Raw genomic sequence first — 22,974 nt, forward strand, 5'->3', positions numbered from 1 at the left:
AATCAATTCCTTGGTTTTGCTGATTGTCATGTGCCAGCCATTGTGTGAACACTTGTTTCACCCGTCTCAAACAGGTGAATCCCTTCACAGAATATCTCACACACAAGGCTATACATGCACTTGGATTTTGGGAGATAATCTGTAATATGTATTAGACTGCTCGACAGTCCCAATCAATGCAGAGGGCTTTCCACTAGATCTGGAGTCAGGCAGAACTGCCTTCCCTTCTCAAGTCTTATTCAGTTATCACATGGAGTCATTTTCCATCAGAAATGATATGTCTACCAGGCTGATGATCCAGGTATTGATGTACTCTAGTTATGATCTTCTGATACATGGATGATGTCTCTATTTTTCACTTCAGCACTCAGACTGCATGTTCACAGGCATTTGGGACTATTCTGAATTGACCCTTGGAGCCATTATAGATCAGAGCAGGATGGAGGCCATATTCCTCAGCAGGAGGGAGGAAATCCTTTGGCCTTTTCCCTGTAAATGACCAATGACCTGAGGGGTTCTGGTGATCTGGTTTGGGGCAGCTGGAGGAGCAGACTACCAAGGCCCAACAGAAGTGGGTTCAGTCAATGGGACACTACCTCACCAGAACAGGTAGGAATTTGGTGATAAGGGCTGAGGTATCCACAATGTTGTTCAAGTCAAGCTCAGCACCCCACTCCCGAAAGAAAACATTCCAAGGAAGGTGAAGGTAGGACGTGTGCGCAATGACATTCTGTGCGTGATCCTGATCATGACCTATGTGGGTGGTTCACTCTGGTTGCACATAGAGCCCCAGTGCATAACCTGTGTTATGGAGTGCCACAGTTCCACCCAACCCCCAATCTGAGAATATTGGCCCTGACCATGCAGGACATCCCATCGGGAATCGCCCATCATCATTGTGCAAAGTAGAGATATTTCTGAGGAGGAACTCCTTCCACTACTGAGTTCTAACATAATAGTGGGTCAGAATTACAAACCTGAGGGAAGAGGGATGACTGGATGCAACTGAGCAGGGCCCAATTGCTGGGACTGACTAACAGCAGAGCAGGTAACCAGCACTGTCATGAGGAAGGATCCCCTTACATGTTCTTGCAAAATGCTCGGAACCTTAGCACCACTGCAAGGTGTCCTCAAGACTGCAGTAGGGGTGAGACTGGTGAACAGGAGGTGTGGAGTACAGAGTATCTGTCTCTGTTCATTCATACACAGCTTGATAATATGGCACTCCACGCTCAACTCTCATCAAAGGCAGACCCTGGAACAGCATATCAAATCGATGAAAGAGGTTCCCTAATTTGCCCCCAAAACCTGCTGGTCCTGCAGCTGAACAAACAAGTCCAGGTGTTGCCAGCTGACTCACTCCATGGCCCAGGAGAACGTGTAGCAGGTGCACTCAGTCGAGATGTGACCCACACAAGGGGCCTGTGGCTCATTCCTCCCCTTCCACCTAAGCTTCCTTTGCATAACATATGTGAGAGAACATTGCCTTTGTTTCATGTTTCAGAAAAATGTAAGTATTCTATATACAGCTAGGAATGCATATGTTTCAAGTATGGTGCTTGGAATCTTGGCTTTGCATGATTGCCAAAAAAAATATATTACCTGTAAAATGTTAATTTTATGAAAAGAAAATTATGACGCAAAAATGAAAGTCATCGTTCGAAAGAAAGATCATTAAACTGACGGTACAAAGTGGTTAACTTTCTCAGAAATTACATAACCTGAATGAGAACTTGAGCACAATAGCCTCCCTGTATCACGGCCCGTAACAGACAAACAAACATTCTTTTGGGTATTATAACCCATAATGGAACTCAAATGAAACTATGAACTTTTTACCTATTAGTACTTGCTTTAAAATTAAGTATCATTTTGTACAAGGCATGCAGAATTGTCTTTGTAACTGGTCCTGAGAAAACAAAGAGGATCACAAAACCATAAACTAAAACCAAGCACACTGGTACCCTGCTTAGTGCAACCCTGCAGAGTGCTGATCATTGTTCAACAACAGCTTCTTCCCCACTGCCATCGGGTTCTTGAACTGACATGAAAAACCCTAATTCTACATCGGTCTATATTTCCCTCAACTTGCACGAATGTCATTATGTTTATTTTTGTTTATTTTGTTGTGTAAATTATTTATTATTTATGTTAGTTTAAGCTTAGGTAATTTAGGCCAGGCACAGTAGTGTAGTGGTTAGTGCAACGCTATTACAGTGCCAGCGACCTGAGTTCAATTCCCACTGCCGTCTGTAAGGAGGTTGTACGTTCTCCCTGTGACTGCATGGGTTTCTGCCGGGTGCTCCGGTTTCCTCCTACATTCCAAAGACGTATGGGTTAGGAAGTTGTGGGCTTGCTATGTTGGTGCTGGAAGCGTGACGACACTTGCGGGCTGCCCCCAGAACACTCCAGGCAAAAGATGCATTTCACTGTGTGTTTCGATGTGCATGTGACTAATAAAGATATCTTATATTTATCATGTTTTTAATGTACCGTGCTGCTGCTGCAAAAAGCTAATTTTCATGGCATTTATACCCTGGGTGTGTATGCCCATGACAATAAACTTGAACTACTGCACTCTTGTTCCCCTGCGCTTCAAATAATTGCATCCACTTGGGCCGTGCACTGCTGTGGTGGAAGCCCAACAGGAATCCCTGCCCTTTGCCAACATTCCTGCAGCAATGAATTGGCTGCACTTGATTTGGAAAGCACATCTGTGTGGGTTTGTATTTCAACAGGCGGTGGGGAGTGGCATGAGAATGTGTGGCTCAGGGGTGCCTGTGAACCATTGCTGGGGGCTAGAGGTACCTATTCCATGTGCCAACTGGCCACCTGGATGTTGTGGTCTCTCTCATCACCTCCTGTTGGTGATCACAGAAGCTGCCATCTTCCCCTCCAGACCTTTCTCTACGGGTAATAAGCTTAATGGGAGGTGACCACTATTGAGCTGGTCACCATAGAGAAGTTCCTGATCCAGGGGGAAATGTGCAGCCAAACGAAGAGAAGGGAAGTCAACAATTTCCATCACATTCACCTCACTCTGCCCAACACCAGCCCTCACAGACAGCTTCTCCACACTGAGCCATGCATTGCTGCAAGCAGCAGCAGAGGAGGGGAGGGATTCATACAACACAATGGTACTGTCCATAATGAATCTCTTTCTATATATAACTCTATAATGAACCCTTCCAACACTGATTCCATGAACACACTCATTCCTGGGAACACATCCCTGGTGTGAAATGAGGTACAGCATATATTCGTCCATTGTGTGTTCCCTTATAAAAAGAATGCCTGTCCAAGAATTAAATTCTGCTTCCATACACAGGAAGCCCCTTGACACCATGTTCTCCACCTCCCTGAGATTTCAATCATTTCAACATAATGCTCAACAAATTTCTCATTGTGTGAAAAGTAACCGAATCCTTCTCTGCTACATTCCTGTTTCACCATCTTATTAAATTTAATGAGGGTAGTACTGCTCTGTAACGTCTTCTATCCCTTTGTAGATTTCTCCTGATCTCAGTGAATACACTGGCTCCTGATCAGACAATCCCTCTTTGCCTCTTCCCTGGCCTTCCGTGTAATCTCCTCCAATTCTGGATTCTTGTACCTCCCTGAATTTAATCACTTCACTTTTGCTTGCCATGCCTTCAACTGCCAAAATCCTGAGCTCTGGAATTCCCTGGATTAATCTCTCTGTGTGTCAGCTCCTCCATCCTCATTTAATGCCCTCGATAAAACCTATCACGTTGATAAAGTTTTTCATTCCCACGTGACTTGCCTTCACATTTTGATTTAAAACACTCCTGTGAAACCCCTTGACTTTACTACATTAATGGGACTACATAAATGTACCTTGTTGTTTAATGTTGCTCTTAAGTTTCTTCCAAGTAACATCCCATACACTCCATTTCCTTCCTCTCTACTTATTGTATTGAGACTAAATCTCATGGTAATATCTTCCACTCTTAAATTATTCATTCATAGTACCTCAAACCTATCAAATGGCTAAGACTCCAAAACACCTTCACTAAGAAAATAATTATTAATACTCAAGTATGAGCAAATTACATTCTCCTATGTATCATTATTTTCTCTATATGTGGTGTCCTGCTATGTATGTAGTCAGTTCACCTTCCTAGAATTGCTAACATTTCAATTATAGCTTTGGTAGTGGTTCACTATGGGATGGATTGCTCGACAATTGCTGTCGTAGAATCAGAAAACATCACTGAATCATCAGCACCTACAATTCATATATAATACACAGCAGTTATGAAACATATCAGCAAAATCTTGTGAGAGGCGTATGAAAAATATTAACAATATTTTGTGGCAGGAATCTTATAGTACACAAATCCTTTCTTTTACTTTCTCCATGAATGTTCATTTTTCAAAACCTTAAAATGATGGTATTGAATCAGTATCCAAACACTGACACACATCATTTAGCCCTGGGTGAAAAAGAACACACTGCTGGAAATTGGAAATAAAAACAGCAAATGCTGGAAACTCTGCAGAGCCAGCAACATCTGTGCAAATGAAAACAATTATTGCTTCAGGTCAAAGACCCCTCATCAGAATTGGAAGAGGGAGAAACAAGTTGTATTACGATGTAAGTAAAAGATAGAGTGAAGCCATGGTTACGCAGGAGATCCCAATGTTTATAGAGCTATCTGGTTAATAGCTTACTGAGTGTGTTGTTTGTGTGTGTGTGGGTTTGTGTGTGTGGGTTTGTGTGTTTGTTTTTGTTTGTTGGTGTGGGTGTGTGTGTGTGTGTGTGTGTGTGTGTGCGTGTGCGCGCGCGCGCGCGCGAGAGAGAGAGAGAGAGAGAGATGGGGAGAGAGAAACAGAGAGAGAGAGAGCGAGATAGATAGGAAGAGATGGAGAGATAGATAGATAAAGAGAGAGAGTGAGAGAGAGAGGGAGAGCGAGGGACCTTTTGGTTTCAGGTTTCAGCAACAGGTCTGGCCTGCATTTTACAGTTTAGCAGACCCCTTTGTCTGCATTCTCTCTGTTTGGTTTCAATGAATATTGAGATCACCTGGGCAACACTGACCTCATCCTATCAGAGATATTCGCTTTGACCTAACCATAGGATTAGAAATAGGATACGTGCAATTATGTTGACGGGATTATACTATAGGCCTCCGAATAGCCACCAAGAGGTGGAGGAACAGACATGTAGGTAGATTATGGAAAGTGCAGAAACAACAGGGTTGTCAGAGTGCGGGACTAACTTCCCCAGTATTAACACAAGGTTTAGATGAGGCGGGATTTCTTCAGTGCATCCAAGAGACATCCTTGAAACAGTATGTGGATTGTCCAACTCATCAAATTTAATGAGGGTAGTACTGCTCTGTAACGTCTTCTAACCCTTTGTAGATTTCTCTTGTTTTCAGTGAATACACTGGCTCCTGATCAGACAATCCCTCTTTGCCTCTTCCCTGGCCTTCTGTGTAACCAAAGGAGAGAACATATTGGATCTAGTTTTTTGGAAATGAGCCAGGACAGATGACAGACCTGATAGTGGATGAACATTTTGGGAGTAGTGTGCACAACTCATTTGTTTTAAGATAGTTATGAGTAAGGATAAAATTGGAATATGCAGAAGGGTACTAAATTGGGGGAGGACAAATTCTGACAGGATAAGACAGGCGCTAAGGGGCGCTGATTGGGAGCAGCTGCTGTCAGACAAGTCTGCGTCTGACATGTGGGAGTTGTTTAAAGACCAGTTGATCAGAGTTCAGGATCAGCATGTTCTGGTGAAGAGTCAGGACAAAGATGGTAAAGAAGTGAACCTTGGATGACCTTGGAGGTCCTAAATATAGTCAGGAGGAAAAAGGAAGCATATGTAACGTTTAGGAAGCTGAAGTCACACAGGGCACTTGTGGAATATAAAGATAGCAGGAAAGTGCTCAAGCAGGTGATTAGGAGGGCCAAACGAGGCCATGAAATGTCTTTAGCGAGCAGGGTCAAGGATAATCCCAATGCATTTTATACATATATTAAGAAAAAGAGGATAAACTGAGGAGAGGGTATGTCCACTCAAGGATATTTATGCTTGGAGCCAGAACAAGTGGCTGAGATACTAAATGAGTACTTTGTGTCAGTACTTACCAAGGTGAAGAAATTGGAGGAGATAGTGCTGGGTCTTCTGAAAAGCATTAAGGACCTGATGGCATACATCCCAGAATACTGAAAGAAGCAAGTGAGGAGATTGCTGGGGCTTTCACAAAGATCTTTGTGTCCTCACTAGCAATGGGCAAGGTGCCAGAGGACTGGAGAGTAGCAACTATTGTGCCTTCGTTCAAGAGGGGAAATAGGGATAATCTAGGTAATTATAGGCCAGTGGGCCTCACATCAGTGGTAGCAAAGCTATTGGAGTGGATACTGAGGGATAGGATTGGTATTGGTATATTATTGTCACTTGTACGGAGGTACAGTGAAAAACTTGTCTTACATACCGTTCCTACAGATCAATTCATTACACAGTGCATTGAGGTAGTACAGGGAAAAACAATAACAGAAGACAGAGTAAAGTGTCACAGCTACAGGGAAGTGCATTGCAGGTACATTTGGAAAGGTATGGCCTGCTCAGGGACAGTCAGGCATGGTCTTGTGTGGGGCAGGTTACATCTTACAAACTTGACTTTTTTGAGATGACAAAGGTGCTCGATGAGGATAAAGCAGCGGACATTACTTACATGGACTTCAGTAAGGCATTTGACAAGGTCCCTCATGGTAGGTTGCTTCAGAAGATAAAGATGCATGGGTTCCAGGGTAAATTATAAGTTTGGATTCAGAACTGGCTTGTCCGTAGAAGGCAGAGGGTAGGGGTGGAAGGCTGTTATTCTGGTTGGAGGTCCGTGACCAGTGGTGATCCACAAGGATCGGTGTTGGGACCTCTGTAGTTTGCGATATATATCAATGATTTGGATGAAAATGTAGATGGATGGATTAGCAAGAATTGGTGGAGCTGTGGACAGTGTAAAGGACTATCAAAGAATACAGTGGGATATAGATGTTACAGATATGGGCAGGGAAGTGGCAGATGGAATTTAATCTGGGCAAGTGTGAGGTGTTGCACTTTGGGAGGTCAAATGAAAGGAGAAAGTGTACAGTTAATGGTAGGCCCCTTAATAGCACTGAGGTACAGAGGGATCTTGGTGTCTGGGTTCATAGATCACTGACAGTGGCTACACAAGTGGATAAGGTGGCAAAGAAGGCATTTGGCATGCTTGCCTCCATTGGTAGGGGTGTTGAGTACAAGAGTAAGGAAGTCATGCTGCAGCTATATAAAACTTTAGTCAGACTGCACGGAGTATTGTGTGCAGTTCTGGTCATCCCATTATTGGAAGGATGTGGAGAGGATGCAGAAGAGGTTTACCAGGATGCTACCTGGATTAGCGGGTATGAGCTATAAGGAAAGGTTGGACAAACTTGGGTTGTTCTCCTTAGAGAGTCAGAGGCTGAGGGGAGACCTGATAGAGATTTTTTTATTCCAAAATAAACTTAATTCATAATAAAAGACAAACTATATACAATTGTAAAACAGTGCAAGCCTTTACATTCTTGTCTACATCATTCATTAGTGTTACCTCTTCATATAAAAAACAGCACCGATGCCACACGTGTGGGTCCCCGGGGGCTACCCAGTCCCGTATTTACAATATGTAGGGGCTTTCTCGCCTGACCCCGCCCTTCCCTGTCTAGTGGCAGAAGAACCCTAAACTGTAGTCCTTCCCCACCAAGCCCTTGCGTTATCTGCACCCAGCTTCAGCACGTCCTCCTGCAGCCTGGAATGTGCCAGTCGGCAGCGTTCCCCTACGGACATCTCGCAGTGCTGGAAGACCAACAAGTTTCAGGCAGACCAAAGGGCGTCTTTCACCGAGTTGATGACCTTCCAGCAGCGGTTGATGTCTGTCTCTGTGTGTGTCCCCGGGAACAGCCCATAGATCAGAGAATCCTCTGTTATGCAGCTGCTGGGGATGAACCATGACAAGGACCCTTGCATCTTTTGTCAAACCCTCCTCGCAAACCCACAGCCTGCAAAGAGGTGGGCAACCATCTCATCCCCAGCGCAGTCCTCCCGGGGGCAGCGCGCGCTGGGAGTGAGGTTCCGACCATACAGGAAGGATCTGACTGGGAGGGCCCCTCTCACCTCCAGCCAAGTGAGGTCTTGGTGCTTGTTGGTGAGTTCTGGTGATGAGACATTCTGCCAGATGGTCTGGACAGTCTGCTCAGGGAACCACCCCACAGTATCCATTGAGTCCTTCTCCTGCAGTGTCTGCAGGATGTTCCGTGCTGACCACTGCCTGATGGACTTGTGGTCAAAGGTGTTGGTCTGGAAGAACTTTTCCATGAAGGACAGGTAGTGTGGCAGCGTCCAGCTGACTGGGATGCTGTGTGGCCACGGGGCCAGGCCTATCCTTCGCAACGGCAGGGACAGGTAGAACCTCAGTACGTAGAGACATTTCGTGCCCACGTACTTGGGTTCCACGCATAGAGATTTTTTTTATTCAAAATAAACTTTATTCATAATAAAAGAAACTATATACAATAATAAAACAGTTCAAACCTTTACATTCGTGTACAGTTCAATTCTTAGTGTTACCTTTTTATATATAAAAAACACAGCACCGATGCCACACGTGTGGCTCCCTGGGGTGATACCCCAATCCCATATTTACAACATTTGAGCAGCTTCCTCACCTGACCCCGCCCCTCCTTCTCCTGTGGCAGAAGAACCCTAAACTGTCATCCTTCCCCACCGAGCCCTTGCGCTGGCTGCACCCAGCTTCAGTGCGTCCCTCAGCACATACTCCTGCAGCCTGGAATGTGCCAGTCGGCAGCTTTCCCCTACAGACGTCTCACAGTGCTGGGAAGAGGCATAGATAGGGTAAACAGTCAGAATCTGTTCCCCTGGGCAGAAATGTCAAACACCAGAAGACATGCTTTTAAGGTTAGGGAGGGAAGTTTAAAGGTGACGTGAGGGGCAAGTTTTTTTTACACAGTAAGTGGTAGGTGCCTGGAATGGGTTACCAGGATTAGCAGTGGAATCAGGCAGTTTGGTGGAGTTTAAGAGTGCTTTAGATGGACACATGAATATGAAAGGAATGGAGGGATATGGAGGGACATTTAGTATAATTCGGCATCAAGATCAGCACAACATTGTGGGCTGAATGGACTGTCTAGTTTTGTATTATTCTATGTTCATTCTGCCCACACTTAATATTAACTTGAATTCTCATTTTTCCAGTTCTGATGAAGGGGTTGAACAGAAATATTAATTCAGTGTTCCAGAGAATGCCTGGCCTACTGAGTATTTCTGGCATTTTCTATTTCAATACTGCTCTGATTAATTATAGCAACAACAATCCCACTGCAAACAATGACTAAAGAAGGAAGCATATAGATGGTAAATGTCAAAATCAGAGACAGGGTGAGCGAAACAGTATTAAATGAGGTGGGACAAAACATTTTTAAATCTGCAGGTATACTAAGAATGCAGGATTCTCAAAATAGAATATTAAGTCAACAAGGAATATCCTAATAAGGGATGGCTGTCAGAATAAACAGATTAAGGGATAGAGAACAGTAGGAAGAGTGAAAGATTTCCAAGTACATAGCACTGGACTTAAAAGAACATTGAGGTGTGAGAGTGATTTGGAAAAAAGTTACTGCTAAGGAATAGCTCAGGACACATAAGAGGAAACAGGGTTGATTAGTTATTGATGTGAAATGTCGAAGGATGACACAGTTTAGTGGATTGTTAGACAACTAAAATAAAAAGCATATAAACATAGAGAAAAAGCACAACCAGCAGGGAGAAAATGTCAGTCATATAGTAAGAGGAAAAGAGACTGCACCGTAGACACTCAGAGGGTGACCACTGGGGTTTGGAAGAACAGACTGTGACTATCATCTTTATACAGGATATAAATTACCCAATAAATCTGTTATGCTTGTGGCCTATATAACTGTACCATAGTAGTTTGTTGTAGTGTCAAACAAGCCCCTTAGGTTAGAATGAACTGAACCTTGAATGTAAGAAAACATACAAGTAGTAGATTTTTACAAAGCTCCCTTTCACAAGCGTCTGATGGATCATAGAATATTTTTGAGGTTTCACTTTACACTCTGAAACACTGACATGAAATCTAAAATACAAGTTTAATGTGCCAATATTCATTTTAAAGGCAGGACATAACATTTACAAGATACATTTATGATTGAAACCAGGTCTACTCACGTTCGCAGATTTTCAAGGAACTTTAAACTCCACTTCTCCTTGGCAATGCTCTGAGCGATGGCACTTGGGTGAATATCGGTGTCAAAATCAAAGACAGTGGAAAAGGATGTCCAGCTATCCAGTAAACAAGGAAAGAATAATTTGGTCAGTGCATAAGGATGATCTAAGTATTTACTTTCATGCATCAAGGACACTTTCTGTATCTATAAACACTTGATTACACACCCTTCAATAATTTATTTCAACCAGATTCTTGGCCTACAGTGAGACACTGTGAGTGGGAATCCAGTTCATAGTTTGTGTATCATAAAGCCCATAATTTATGCTTATGCCCCAGGGTGCATCTGAGGAAACGAATGTTTGTCAGCAAATGAGATTCATGTGGGCAACGTGTCATTCACTGAAGAAGAACATGAAGTACTCTCAGTTTTAGCCAACCAGCATCTGTTGGGCAGCATTCCAAAACCTAGATTTACTTATCGTTCACCACAAGTAGACTTGGAGTGTTTTGCTTCTTACCAACCAGCTGATTGTTTTTAAATGTGATAGATGGAAGGTTTCTTTTCAAGAGGACTTAACAAGGAGAAATAACAGATAGCAGCGGGAATTGAACCCTGGTCTCTGGCACTGTAATAGCATCTTGCTAACTACTACACTACCGTGCTGCCTGTCTGTAAGGAGTTTGTACGTTCTCCCCGTGCGTCTGCGTGGGTTTCCTCCGGGTGCTCCGGTTTCCTCCCACATTCCAAAGACGTACAGGTTAGGAGCTGTGGGCATGCTATGTTGGCGCCGGAAGAGTGGCAACACTTGCAGGCTGCCCCCAGCACATTCTCAGTAACACAGGAAGATACATTTCACTGTGTGTTTCGATGTACATGTGACTAATAAATAAATATCTTAATATCTTATCTTATAACTAGGGTTCCCACTCAATTGAGGTTGTTTTCCGAGCAATTTACCAGAATGGTGTAAAAGTGAGAGAATTGCACAATTTTAAGCTTACATTACAATCAGTGCCAATAGAATTCTGCACTGAAACAAATTGATCACAGAGAAAGAAGGCCCTGCAAACAAAACTGGTCGTGGTCCCAGCATGGGAGTTACTACTAATTGCATTCATTTGCAGATCTGTAAAATGACCCTAAAACAGTTGGATTTTTCAGGTTTGTGGACTTTAAACAGCATGTGCTTTAAGGTTTTGAATAAAAAAAACCCACAATAATTCATTAAGGGACCGATCGCTGCACCCCTATCTAACTGGAAAATAACTTTATATTTTTTTAATGTTCATTTTCAGTTATTTAAAATCAGGTTAGACACACATGGCAGGGTTAACACTTTGATTTCAAATCTAAAATATGACAAATCAATGTTCAGTGGTATGAATCAATTCTTTGGAGTTTAAATATATCATAGAATAGTTCTTAAAATTTTCCTAAATTGTATTACAAACTGCTCCCTGGCGCATTGGATGATGCATTCTCTGTTAGGTAAATGAGACTGAAATAGAACTTGAGCATAATTTTCAAAACAAGCTCAATTCTAAGTTGAAAATCAAAAACTACAGATGCTGGAAATCTAAAATAAAAACAGAAAATGCTGGAAATACTCAGTAGGTCAGGCCACATCTGTGGGAAGAGAAAAAAAGTTAACAGTTCAGGCTGAAGACCTTTCACCAAAACTAGGTTGCAGTTTGCAACAGAATGGCCATTCACACCCAAGCAAGAACACAACCCAGAACATAGGATAATAATGCAGCTTTTACTCAACTGGAAGATTTTGCAGGATTTTTGGAGAATCAATGAGTCATGAGAGAGCATTTTTTTTTGTTAATCTATGATAACATCTCTAATTTTAATCCTCTCCTTGTGCCCAGAGAGGTCAGGTTATACCAATCATCACCAAATGAATATTTCAAACATCAGCAAATGCAAGAACTCAGAGGGAGGTTAGTGGTAGCACTCCAAAACATATTGGATACTTTAAAATAATTCTTAAGTCCATGTACCATATTGCTTTCTTTAGGTTCCATTGTTTTTCACAATCAATTCTTAGTTAGGGGTAGGGGAGCTGATACTTGTGTAATATTCTCCTTTGACTAATACAATGATGGTTTAGAAACAAACTTTCTGCCAGAGGAAGATCACATGTTTCCAGAATCTCTGACAGGGTAAGACTGCGCATCATGTCCTATACAACTGGTAGCTTGTTTGCAGCTTTATTTCACTTTGGTGTTCTGAAAGCAATAGGGTCCCATTCTTGTCTTCTGAGGACCATGCATTATTTCCATTTTCTCATTCAAAATAGGGAGATTCATACAAGTTTAGAAAGCCAGTAAAAATGGTTTATGTCTAGAGTTGTTTATCTCTCTTATCAACAATATTCTTTGCCAGTTCTCATTCGCTCCCTTCAAAAATATAAGTGACGAGCTTGTTTTTGGCCACTAGTTACACAGGTAACAATTTGGCTTTACCTCATTGAGATTGTCTATGTGCACCTCTCGTTGGCAATCTTCAAGGGTGAGACATGCTGGCTGCTCTTACACAAAAGTGTCTTGGCCAATAGCTATTCTACATTTCTCGTTACTAAAAGAGATTGGGATACAAGTTTGTTTCTGGTCACATGTGCGAATTTAGTAACAAGTTCACATTTACTTTATTTATGAAACTTGGTTCCTCTCATAAGTGTGCAGAAGTTTTGGGGCATTCACTTGAATGCAGAAGTCCTGATTGTTAGAGGATAGAGAGACGTAGTCAGAGAGTATATGGTTAATCTAAGAACCATTGATACAAACAGGAATCAGCAGTAAATCACAGTGGATCGTTTCCACTGATCAGTAAAATGATAATAGGAGGGTTCAAGTTCAAGCTAAACATAAACACATTAAGGGTTTCAGATAACATTGTTCTTGAGAGTTTCCACCTCATTTTTCAGGCCTACCATTGGGTGTCCATATTGTACTACAGAACCACACTCTTTTTTGACACTTAGAAGCTGTGTAAACAAGCTGTGGCCACACTCTATTAGAAATGCAGCTACTATGTTTCTCAGAGGCAGACACATGACATAAGTGGCCCTAGAAACTAATAAGTAGCCCTAGAAGCTAAAACAGATAGTCACTGGTTTCTCAACAATGTACACATATATAGATATATTTGTTTAATATTACAACAGAGCAAATGTAACATGTACACGAGGCATTCTGGAATGCTTGGTCAAATGTTATGGAATCATCTGGTTAAAAAAATTAATGAGGGAAGTTAGAGAGAGAGAGAAAACTAACCTGGACAACTTTGGCCTCATCCTATCGGAGCTATTCCCTCTGTTTGACCAATAACTCCCAACTCTCTATGCAACGTAAAACTAAATTATTTTGTCAGATCTGAGGAAAGCTCTTTGACCTGAAATATTTACTCTTTCTCTTTCCACAGATGTCTCCTGGCCTGCTGAGTATGTCTAACATTTTCTTTTTTTTTAAATTGGAAAATCTTGACAGCTTTGATAGATGCCAAAAGTTGCCAGACTTCATGTTTTGCAGGCATGTGTTATATCATTGCAAGAAAGTAGTTACATTTATTGTACTGCTTCATCAAAAATTAAACATTGTGATTCTTGGTGGTATCTGGTCTGTTACCTTAAAATAAATAGAATGTACACTGCAGATTTGAGTTGTAAAGTGTAATTAAGTAGAGATCTGGGAATAACAAGACAGTAATGGAACTTGTTCTGGCCCACCCTCATTGCTCATATATATTGGTTGTGATACCCCAAGGTGAGCTGAGTCAGCACAATCAGCCATGCGCATCCAGACCAGGTAAGTTCAAGGAAATGGGAAACAGGCATCATGTAGATCGAAGTTTCTGTACTGTACGGCTCTGATTCTTTGACGATGTGGTCAACCCACCAATTTCCAGGCCATTTACATCGACTTCAATGGAAGTGACTTTTGGAAGCAGAGTACAACTTTCTTTATCCCATACTTAGATAATTCAACTGAGGGAAAATTTCTCCCCTGGTTTATGATCATTATTGTGCTGCTGTTAATGGGATTAGCTAATTGTCTCCTTTGTTTTGACAGTCATTACATTATAAAACTCCACAGATTGGGAGATTCTTTGGGAGCTCCTGAGAGGGTTGCAAAATGTACTCTTGAAATGCAAATTCTTAGCACTTCCTTTCTTCGACGACCAGATGCAGCCATCTCCATTCATTGGCAAACCATCTGGAGCAGAAAATGGCCCCTTTCTTTCCCTCATCTAACGTAGGTGGTGCATTTGCAACCAACAGCTTGGTCTTGATGCATGATGAGTTATGTCAGCATGCATCAAGAATCAAAAATCAAATCTGGGTCTTAGTGGATCAGGAGTCCCCATAGGCTACAATAGTGGCATAGTGATTAAATTACCAAACTGGTAACCCAAACAACTGAGTTCACAATCCCACCATAGCAACTTTAGAAGTTAAATTCAGTTCATAACTTCAAGTTTATGTTTAAAAAAATGATCATTAAGTGACCACAACACTACAGAACTACTGTACAAGTCTAAAGGATTCACTGCCATCCTAGCTGGGCCTGGTTAACATAACTCCTGACCCATCCACATGGTAGACCTTGAAGTGATCCAGGAAGCCCTTCATTTCAAGAGTAGTGATGCCCAGATTTTCAGAAATAACCAACTAAAACAAAATAATACATAAAACTCACAGGGTAGTTGAAAATTTTCATAAGGGTTCAGGCTGTATACTGAAGACACTCCACATTTCTAAGTTGTTTTAATAGCATGTTCTTCAGTTTGTCTTTTCTTTTAATTTACCAAACTTACATAAAAGACATCCTGACATGCAGAAGCTCGCCTTCTTCTTCCATCCACGTATCCCTGTATGGTCCCTTTCTATAAAACACAAGTATAAAGTGAGACAAGTAGATCTGTAAAAATAAGTTCACAGAATGCCTGTGCTTTTTGAATGCTTCATATGTGAAGTAACATGTTTTCCATGAGGGACCAATGAAGATTAAAAAGGAAATGTCAGGGATACTTCCTTGTAAAGCAGTCAAGCCTGCTGCCTCCTACTCTCAGACGCATGCTGTAAGTGGAGCTCTGGTCTTCCAAACTATTTACAATAGGACTGGATAGGTTGGCAATGAGAGATCAGTGTGCTTTCAGTTGGAAAATATGTGCAGTGAAAGTCCACGCATTGTGATCCGCATTAACTGATTAGAGCTACACATGCTGCATAAAGACACCCTACTTATTTAGGCAAGTTCAGAACAGAAATTAAAGCACTCAGAGGAATTTCCCATCTCAATGAAAGTTTTCCCAAATACATTAACCCATTACAGCAATGGGCTAAAGCAAAATACGGTTATAGTTCTCCAAGGACTATATTGTGAATCAATAAGGAGGGATACAGAGATGTTATTACAACAGATGCATTTATACATTTGCAGTTAAATAGTAAAATGACACATGATGATTGAAAGGAATATTAGGAAGTTTTGGTACTGAGGCACATAAGGACGTATTATGAGAGAAACAAAGGACTGCAGATCCTGGAATCTAGGTGAAAAGCACTATGATGCTGGAGGAACTCAGCAGGCCAGGCAGCATCCGTGGAAAAAAAGCAGGCGGTCAACGATTCAGGTCAGGACCCTTCTTTAGGACTGAAGATAGGAAAGGGGGAAGCCCAATATATAGGAGAGAAAAGCAGAGCAGTGATAAGTGGACAATAGAAGGGAGGTGGGGTGGGCACAAGGTGGTGATAGGTAGATGCAGGTAAGAGATAGTGATAGGCAGGTGCGGGGGAGTGGAGAGCAGATCCACCAGGGGGTGGGTCAGAGGGAGAGGAAAAAAAGGGCTAGGAAAGGGAAGAAGAGAAGAAGCATGGTGGGGTGGTGGGGAGTTGTGGGGAAGGGGGTGGGGATTACCTAAAGTGGGAGAATTCAACATATTATGACACCTTAAGCCAAAAGACAGGCTTTAAGGAAATAGAGTTGGAAAAGCTAAGGCAAGTAACTTCAAAGGAACCAGGCAACACAAGTCCAAGCAATGAACATTGGGCTGATAAAAGTCCTGATGAAGGGTCTCGACCCAAAACATCGACTATTTATTTCTCTCCATGGATGTTCCTGACCTGCTGAGTTCCTCCAGCATTTTGTGTGTATTGCTCCAGATTCCAGCATTTGTAGAATCTCTTGTGTCTCCGATTAAAATCATAGATGTTCAAGAGACCAGAATAGGAATGGCAAAGCCATCGCCAGCAATTACAGCACTGGAGAATATTAAAAAGATAAGGCAATGTACTCGTTATCAGGCTGTGAGAACAAACAGGTCTATTAGCTGCATAAAATATTCTGGAGATGAAATTGGACCTTTTCCCAACCATGGCACAATGAACTGAAGCTCCAAAATGGAGAGTAAAATGGGAAACTAATTACTTGAGGGGATAATGATCATCAGCAGCATGCCAAGCTGTTAGGTCACAGAAATCAGTGTGCAATAAGGATGTAAAAATATTAGACATCTTTCAGGAATTATGTGGAAGGCAGGCACTAATACATATGAGAACCAGTTTTCAAAAAAATGTTCAAATATAAATTGCAGTTTGAAATTAAAAGGACAGCTTTGTGAAGAAATAGTACAGTCTACAGAGCATAGGTTACTGGCCTACAGCAGGAGACTGCTCAAGGGATATGATATAACCAGGAGACATTCTCGTATGCACCAGCCAACTGAAAGACAATAGGAGTATGTTTGTTGGCCAACATCAGACCAGGCATTAGACACCTTCAGCTAAGTTAATTTGCACCATTATGACTGAGATCAAGGAAGCTTCCATGTCAGACTTACTTTGTCACTTAGCACATCAAACATATTTGCCCTGTCTATCAATAATTGGGATATGTGTGTCCCCAGAGAATCAGCCCTCACAATACTAATTTTGGGTGCCCAGATTCTCTGTCATCTGAAGCTGTTAGACCATCCATGTGAATTACTTTGTCCCAACAAAGATGTTTTGAATATTCAGAGGTGTCTTGTCAGTTATGAGTGTAAATATGTACTTCAGTGGAACTATTTGTTGGTACTAAAATATTGAAGTAAATAATGTCATTGTCGCTATTGAAATTGTATTGAATCACCTACTGTTATCTTTGTCTTAAGATTAAAACACTTGATGTACTTTGAGTTCAGAGAGATTCTACTGAGAGTGTCTCCAAGAGAATGCCTGCTTGTCATGTTGAACTGCAGGTACATAGTTCCTTGAAAGTGGGAGACACAGATAAACAGGGTGGTGAAGAAGGTGTATGACACACTTGCCTTCATTGATCAGAATACTGAGTACAGGAGTTGGGGCATCATGTTACAGCTGTACGAGACATCGGTGAGGCCACATTTGGAGTATGGCGTCCAATTCAGGTTGCCCTGCTATAGGAAAGATGTTACTAAACTGGAGAGAGTGCAACAAAAATTTACACGGATGTTACTGGGACCTGGGTTATAAGGAGAGGCTGGATAGGCAAAGACTTTTTCCCCTGGAGTGTAGGAAGCTGAGGGGGGACCTTGTAGAGGCTTAGAAAATCATGAAGGGCATATAGATAAAGTGAGTAGTCAAAGTCTTTTCCCCAGAGTAGGGGAGTCCAAAACTAGAGGGCACATGTTTAAGGTGAGAGGGGAAAAATTTAAAAGGGACCTGAGGGGCAACATTTTCACACAGAGGGCGGTAGGGAAATGGAATGACCTCCCACAGGAAGTTGTAGAGACGGGTACAATCACAACATTTAAAAGGCATTTGGACAGACACATGGATAGGAAAGGTTTAGAGGGATATGGGCCAAATGCAGGCAAATGGGACTAGCTCAGTTTGCTAACTTGGTCAGCATTCGCAGGTTAACTAATGGGTCTGCTTCCATGCTGTGTAGCTGTATGACTCTGTGAATAAAGACATTTCACATCTCTAGTGAGTTAGTCACAGTCACAACACACTGCAGCCAAGGGTCAGTTTTAACATTATACAAATTTGACTGAAATGCAGGATTCCTCCAACCATCACTACTGAAAGGGATGATGCCAATGACAGGATTATTTCTTCTGCCAGCTGGTGCAGTTGTATGTGCTTTTATGATCAAATTGTCAGCCATTATTTGTTTGACAAGGTCCCTCATGGGAGGCTCACCCAGAAGATTAGGATGCATGGGATCCATAGTGAATTGGTCGTTTGGATTCAGACCTGGCTTGCCTGTAGAAGACAGAGGGTAGTGGTCGATAGGACTTATCCTGGATGGAGGTCTGTGACTAGTGGTGTTCCTCAGGGATCTATACTGAGACCTCTGCTGTTTGTGATGTATATAAATGACCTAGATGAAGATGTACTGCATATAGGTAGGGTAGTAACTTGTTTACTTCCATCAACTGATGAAGATATGATATTTATGCTGGGAAATGTCACGTCTTCATCAGATGTATCTTTAATACTAACCTCAGAAGTCCATTAAAGAAAATTCGCCATCGCCGATGTGGCTCCAGACATTCCAGTTTTAGACCACCTCCACTCCAGGAGTTCTTGTTGTCCAAAGAACAGATTGTATCTGGGTGGATGGGATGCTGAAAGAAGCATTTTAGCAGAATATTGACAGCAGTACAGAAGTTCACCATGAGTAAATGGAAAAATGATTCAATTACCATCCTGAATGGTGGTAGCCCACATATAGTAATAGTTGATATTGAAAAATCATAAAATGTATTGGTGTATTATTCATTTTAAATACCATTCATTTTGAAATACCTCAGAGATTTAACTCCATTATCTTCAGATATAGAACTCTAAAGAGTACAGGGCAGCGAGGATAGAGGAGTGCTGTAGTTACTGATACTTGTGTGTACCTCTCTGTTGAGAAAGTATTTCAAACTTGTTCCTATCTTGACAAATTTTCACTAGTCAAAGAACATTTTTCCTGAATTGATTCCAAGCTCTACAGACAATGTTTGGTATTTCGATGACTTAAGCACACCCCTCCCAGAACTTCTTCATTGATGCTGGCAGAGCTTTCTGCCCCAGGGAGAAATAATGTGACGTTCCACCTCTTGGCACCTGTCTCCACTCCACTCCCCTCACATCTTTGGAAAGTGAACTCCCAACTTTCTCAATAAATAATGAACACATTTAATATATCCAGCATTAGTCTCTCATAATTACATGAATCAATTAGGTAACTTGTGTTCCTAATATACCTTAACTAAGTTCATTGCATAAAATATGTTAGTTACATAGAAGTTACAGCATAATATAAATTAAACTGAAAAATAAGCAAACTCCTCATTTTTTGTATTCCCCATCTCTATCCCTTTAGCTTTATTTCTCTGTTACATCAATTCTAGATATGACTGACCACATATCTTTGAGAACCATTCAAGCAAGACCTCAGGTATTTTATGCCATCACAGTAGTTGTCATGTTTCTGGATCTATAACCCAGAGATTGTGACGTTACATCCCACTATGCAGTCAGGGAATTTAAATTTAATTAATAAAGTGTAACAGTTATGTAGCATAGGTAATGGTGCACATAAAACCAACAGAACTGACATAAAAAAATCCATAAGGTCTTTCAGAGAAGAAAATCTGCTGTTCATAACTGATTGCTCTCTTAGTGATTGCAGACTCAGAGGAACACAATTTGATTCTTTACTGTATTAGAAGCCAATTAGTTTAATGACAATCAGGGATGGGAAACAAATACCACCTTTTGCAGCATTGGCTACATCTGTAAATGACAAAAAAATAGACAGTGAGTCTGGCAGAAATATTGTTGGACCTTGACCTTGTTCTTAACTTATGCAGTATGACAGAGATGGAGGCCATTTGGACCATCAGATCCATGCTGGCTACTGGCAGAGCAATCCCATCAGTCCCATTCCCCTTCTACTTATTTCAGTATAACTGTGCAACTTGCTCTTTCTCATCAATTCCCATTTGATTGATTCACCATTTACCAGCGCTGAGGGATCATTTACAGGAGGCAATTAACCCACCAGTATATCTTTAGGATGTGGGGGGAAACTGAATCACCCAGGGAAATCTACATGATTACAGCAGGAATGTGCAACCTCTGCACAGGGAGCACCCGCTGTTTAGACTGAACCCAAGTCATTGGAGGCAGTAGGACTAGCTGCTGCACCACTGTGCTGCCCAAATCTCATTCAGGGTTCTATTTTGCAATTAACTGCATAAGCCTGTGCTTATTGTTTACGCCGCCCTGCTGCCTCCCAAGTCCTAAAGTATTTGCAATACTGATTCTGGTGCCAATTAATCAGTCCCATTATAGGCTTGTTAGCATTCTACTGGTTTGCATATCACACTTACATGAACATAATCATAACAAAAGGACTGTGTCATACATCGCACCAACCCGTTTCTCAGTCTTCCTCAGTGGAGATGGTAGCTTCTCCAGCCCTGTACTTTATGACATGTTTATTGATCTTCTGGTTTAAAATGAAGTAGGTGCAGCTGATTTTGTGGAGAGAGAAAAAAAAAACTCGAAAAATGCAAATAGGTTTTATCAGCCATAGCTCAAGACCCAGAGCCATCGCAACCTACCTGGAAACATCCAACTCCATCAACTCGAAGCAGTACCCACATTTCACACAAGTCATTTGGTTTCCGGCAAACACGAACAATGAAGAAGGTTTTATCTGTCTGTGTAAATCCCATAAAGTAAACAGAGTCGATAGCCTACAAAGATATAGAAGTCAATAAGGATCTGTTACCACAGTAAAATAAGAACTTCAAAACTAGGCGATGCCCACATATAGTACAATGTTTGCCCTTGCTAACTGACATGAACCATGCAATAGCTTACATAAATTTACACCAGACACAATGAAATTTTGTGAACAGGTAAACTTCTTAAACCTAGATAGTTTGTACAGGACTGCCTTCCGTAGTTTGAAATTCAAACCTCATAAAGAGCTGTCAACAGTGAATGGTCATTGCTGATTTCCTCTCCATGGTGTTTTATGACAAGTCCATTCATTGTTTTTTTAATTTCCCCACAGCATAGTATTTCATGCCATTTATAACGCAGTTGACACTTTGGTGTAAATTGTGTAAATCGAATACTTAAAGACAGAATATTCAGAAAAATCTTTCTTCTAATAAGGTCTCCTGCAAAGTGTCATCTGCTATATGTTTCATATGGGCTCCCCTGTGCTCTTGGCTACTCATGTTCTCAAACTCTTTAACTTATACTTCAGATGCATATGGAGTTATTGAAACAAGATTGTATGATTATGGCTGCATATCTCCCCTGACATTGAAGTAAAGCTGCAGACGGAATTTAAAGATCACCTCCAACGATGTGCACATTTCACATTTACTCTTAACCTCACAATCTACCTTGTCATAGCCCTTTGCACCTTATTGTCTACCTGCATTGCACTTTCTCTGTAACTGTAAAACACTATTTCACATTCTGATATTGCTTTTTCCTCATACTACCTCAAAGTACTTATATTGTGAAATGATCTGTATGGATGGCATGCAAAACTAAGTTTTTCACTGTATCTGTGTATATGTAACAATAATAAACCAATTACCAATTACTATGAATGAGACTTTACCTCCAAAAGGAAAAGGAGGCAGATTATTTGCATCCCTGTGGTTTTTTTTCAATAGCATTGTGAAATACAGAGTATGAAATAATATGCTGGGGGAGATGAAAAAAACAATGAATAGAACTTGTCAGTAAATACCCTCAAAGAGAAAATCAGCAAAGCCCAATCACTGTTGACTGCCCTTCATAAGGTCTGGATTTCAAACTACAGGAGCCAATCCTATACTATGTAAACATACGTAAGCTTAAAAATTTCACCTATTTACAAAATTATGTTGTGTCAGGTATATATTATTGCAATGTATATGCGACATCATGCTTGGAAATGCTAGGTTTAGCATTTCCAAGCATGATAAGTTTGAAAATGTTTTCCAATTACACTTAAATAACACTGTTGCTGGTCTATAAATTCCTCAAGCAGAATGATTGTTTGGTATTTCCTTAGGAACACTTTAGCTGGACAATAACATTTGAAAAACAACTTAAGTTCATTGGACAACAGTTGTTTAACGTTATCCTTTCAGTATGGGTTTGAGAACCTCAGCAGAAATAAACTACCTCTCTCAAACTACATCTCTAAAATACAGCTCTGGAAGGTTAAATAACATTGCAAATCTGCAAACATACCTGAGTAGGGTCATCTCTTTGGAAGTTATGTTGCACACTGAATTGTTATATAACATCTGTTTCTTGAAGAAAACCCATGTCTTGGGAGGAATCTAAGATTCCAGCAAGAACTGAGTAATGGAAACGTTTCATTATTTATGTTCCCAAAAAAAACATGTGATGCTTCATTTAATAACACCAACTGTAGATGTTTCTGCCTTGAAGCTCAGTTTTGTTTTAGAGGTCGAAGGATGGGAAATGTCACCTGTCCAAAAATACTTCCTTAATAAAAACACAAATTAACAAACTTCTGCATTGAAGATAAACTGTTCCAAGTATATTCAGTCAGATGGAGCCACGCCTATTAATCTTCTTTATCAGAACATTGCCAGCACACATACATAATCTGAGGCCTCACCATGCCATTGGTTGAGGAAGATAATTAAGAGTGGGGACAAACAGCAGACATTGCTTGAGTGCTTTTTAAACGTCACTGAAGCAAT

The 22,974-nt window shown here is 41.2% G+C and overlaps 1 protein-coding gene across 2 annotated transcripts in view; it reads right to left on the bottom strand.

Moving 5' to 3' along the window:
- The window catches only part of LOC127577446 (putative phosphoenolpyruvate synthase), a 144,768-nt gene that overhangs the window by 111,126 nt on the left and 10,668 nt on the right, over nt 1-22,974 (bottom strand). The window contains exons 1-5 of one of the 2 annotated variants that reach the window (XM_052028666.1): nt 22,493-22,695; nt 20,851-20,985; nt 18,734-18,858; nt 15,082-15,150; nt 10,259-10,372 (exon numbers count right to left, since the gene is read on the bottom strand). In XM_052028666.1, coding sequence (XP_051884626.1) covers nt 10,259-10,372; nt 15,082-15,150; nt 18,734-18,858; nt 20,851-20,964 — 422 coding nt within the window. In that variant the 5' untranslated portion in view covers nt 20,965-20,985; nt 22,493-22,695. Of the gene's footprint in view, nt 1-10,258; nt 10,373-15,081; nt 15,151-18,733; nt 18,859-20,850; nt 20,986-22,492; nt 22,696-22,974 lie in introns of those variants that run through there. The other variant, XM_052028665.1, reaches the window with a different exon arrangement.

Source organism: Pristis pectinata, chromosome 13 (assembly GCF_009764475.1).
Source record: "Pristis pectinata isolate sPriPec2 chromosome 13, sPriPec2.1.pri, whole genome shotgun sequence".
NCBI lineage: Eukaryota > Metazoa > Chordata > Chondrichthyes > Rhinopristiformes > Pristidae > Pristis > Pristis pectinata.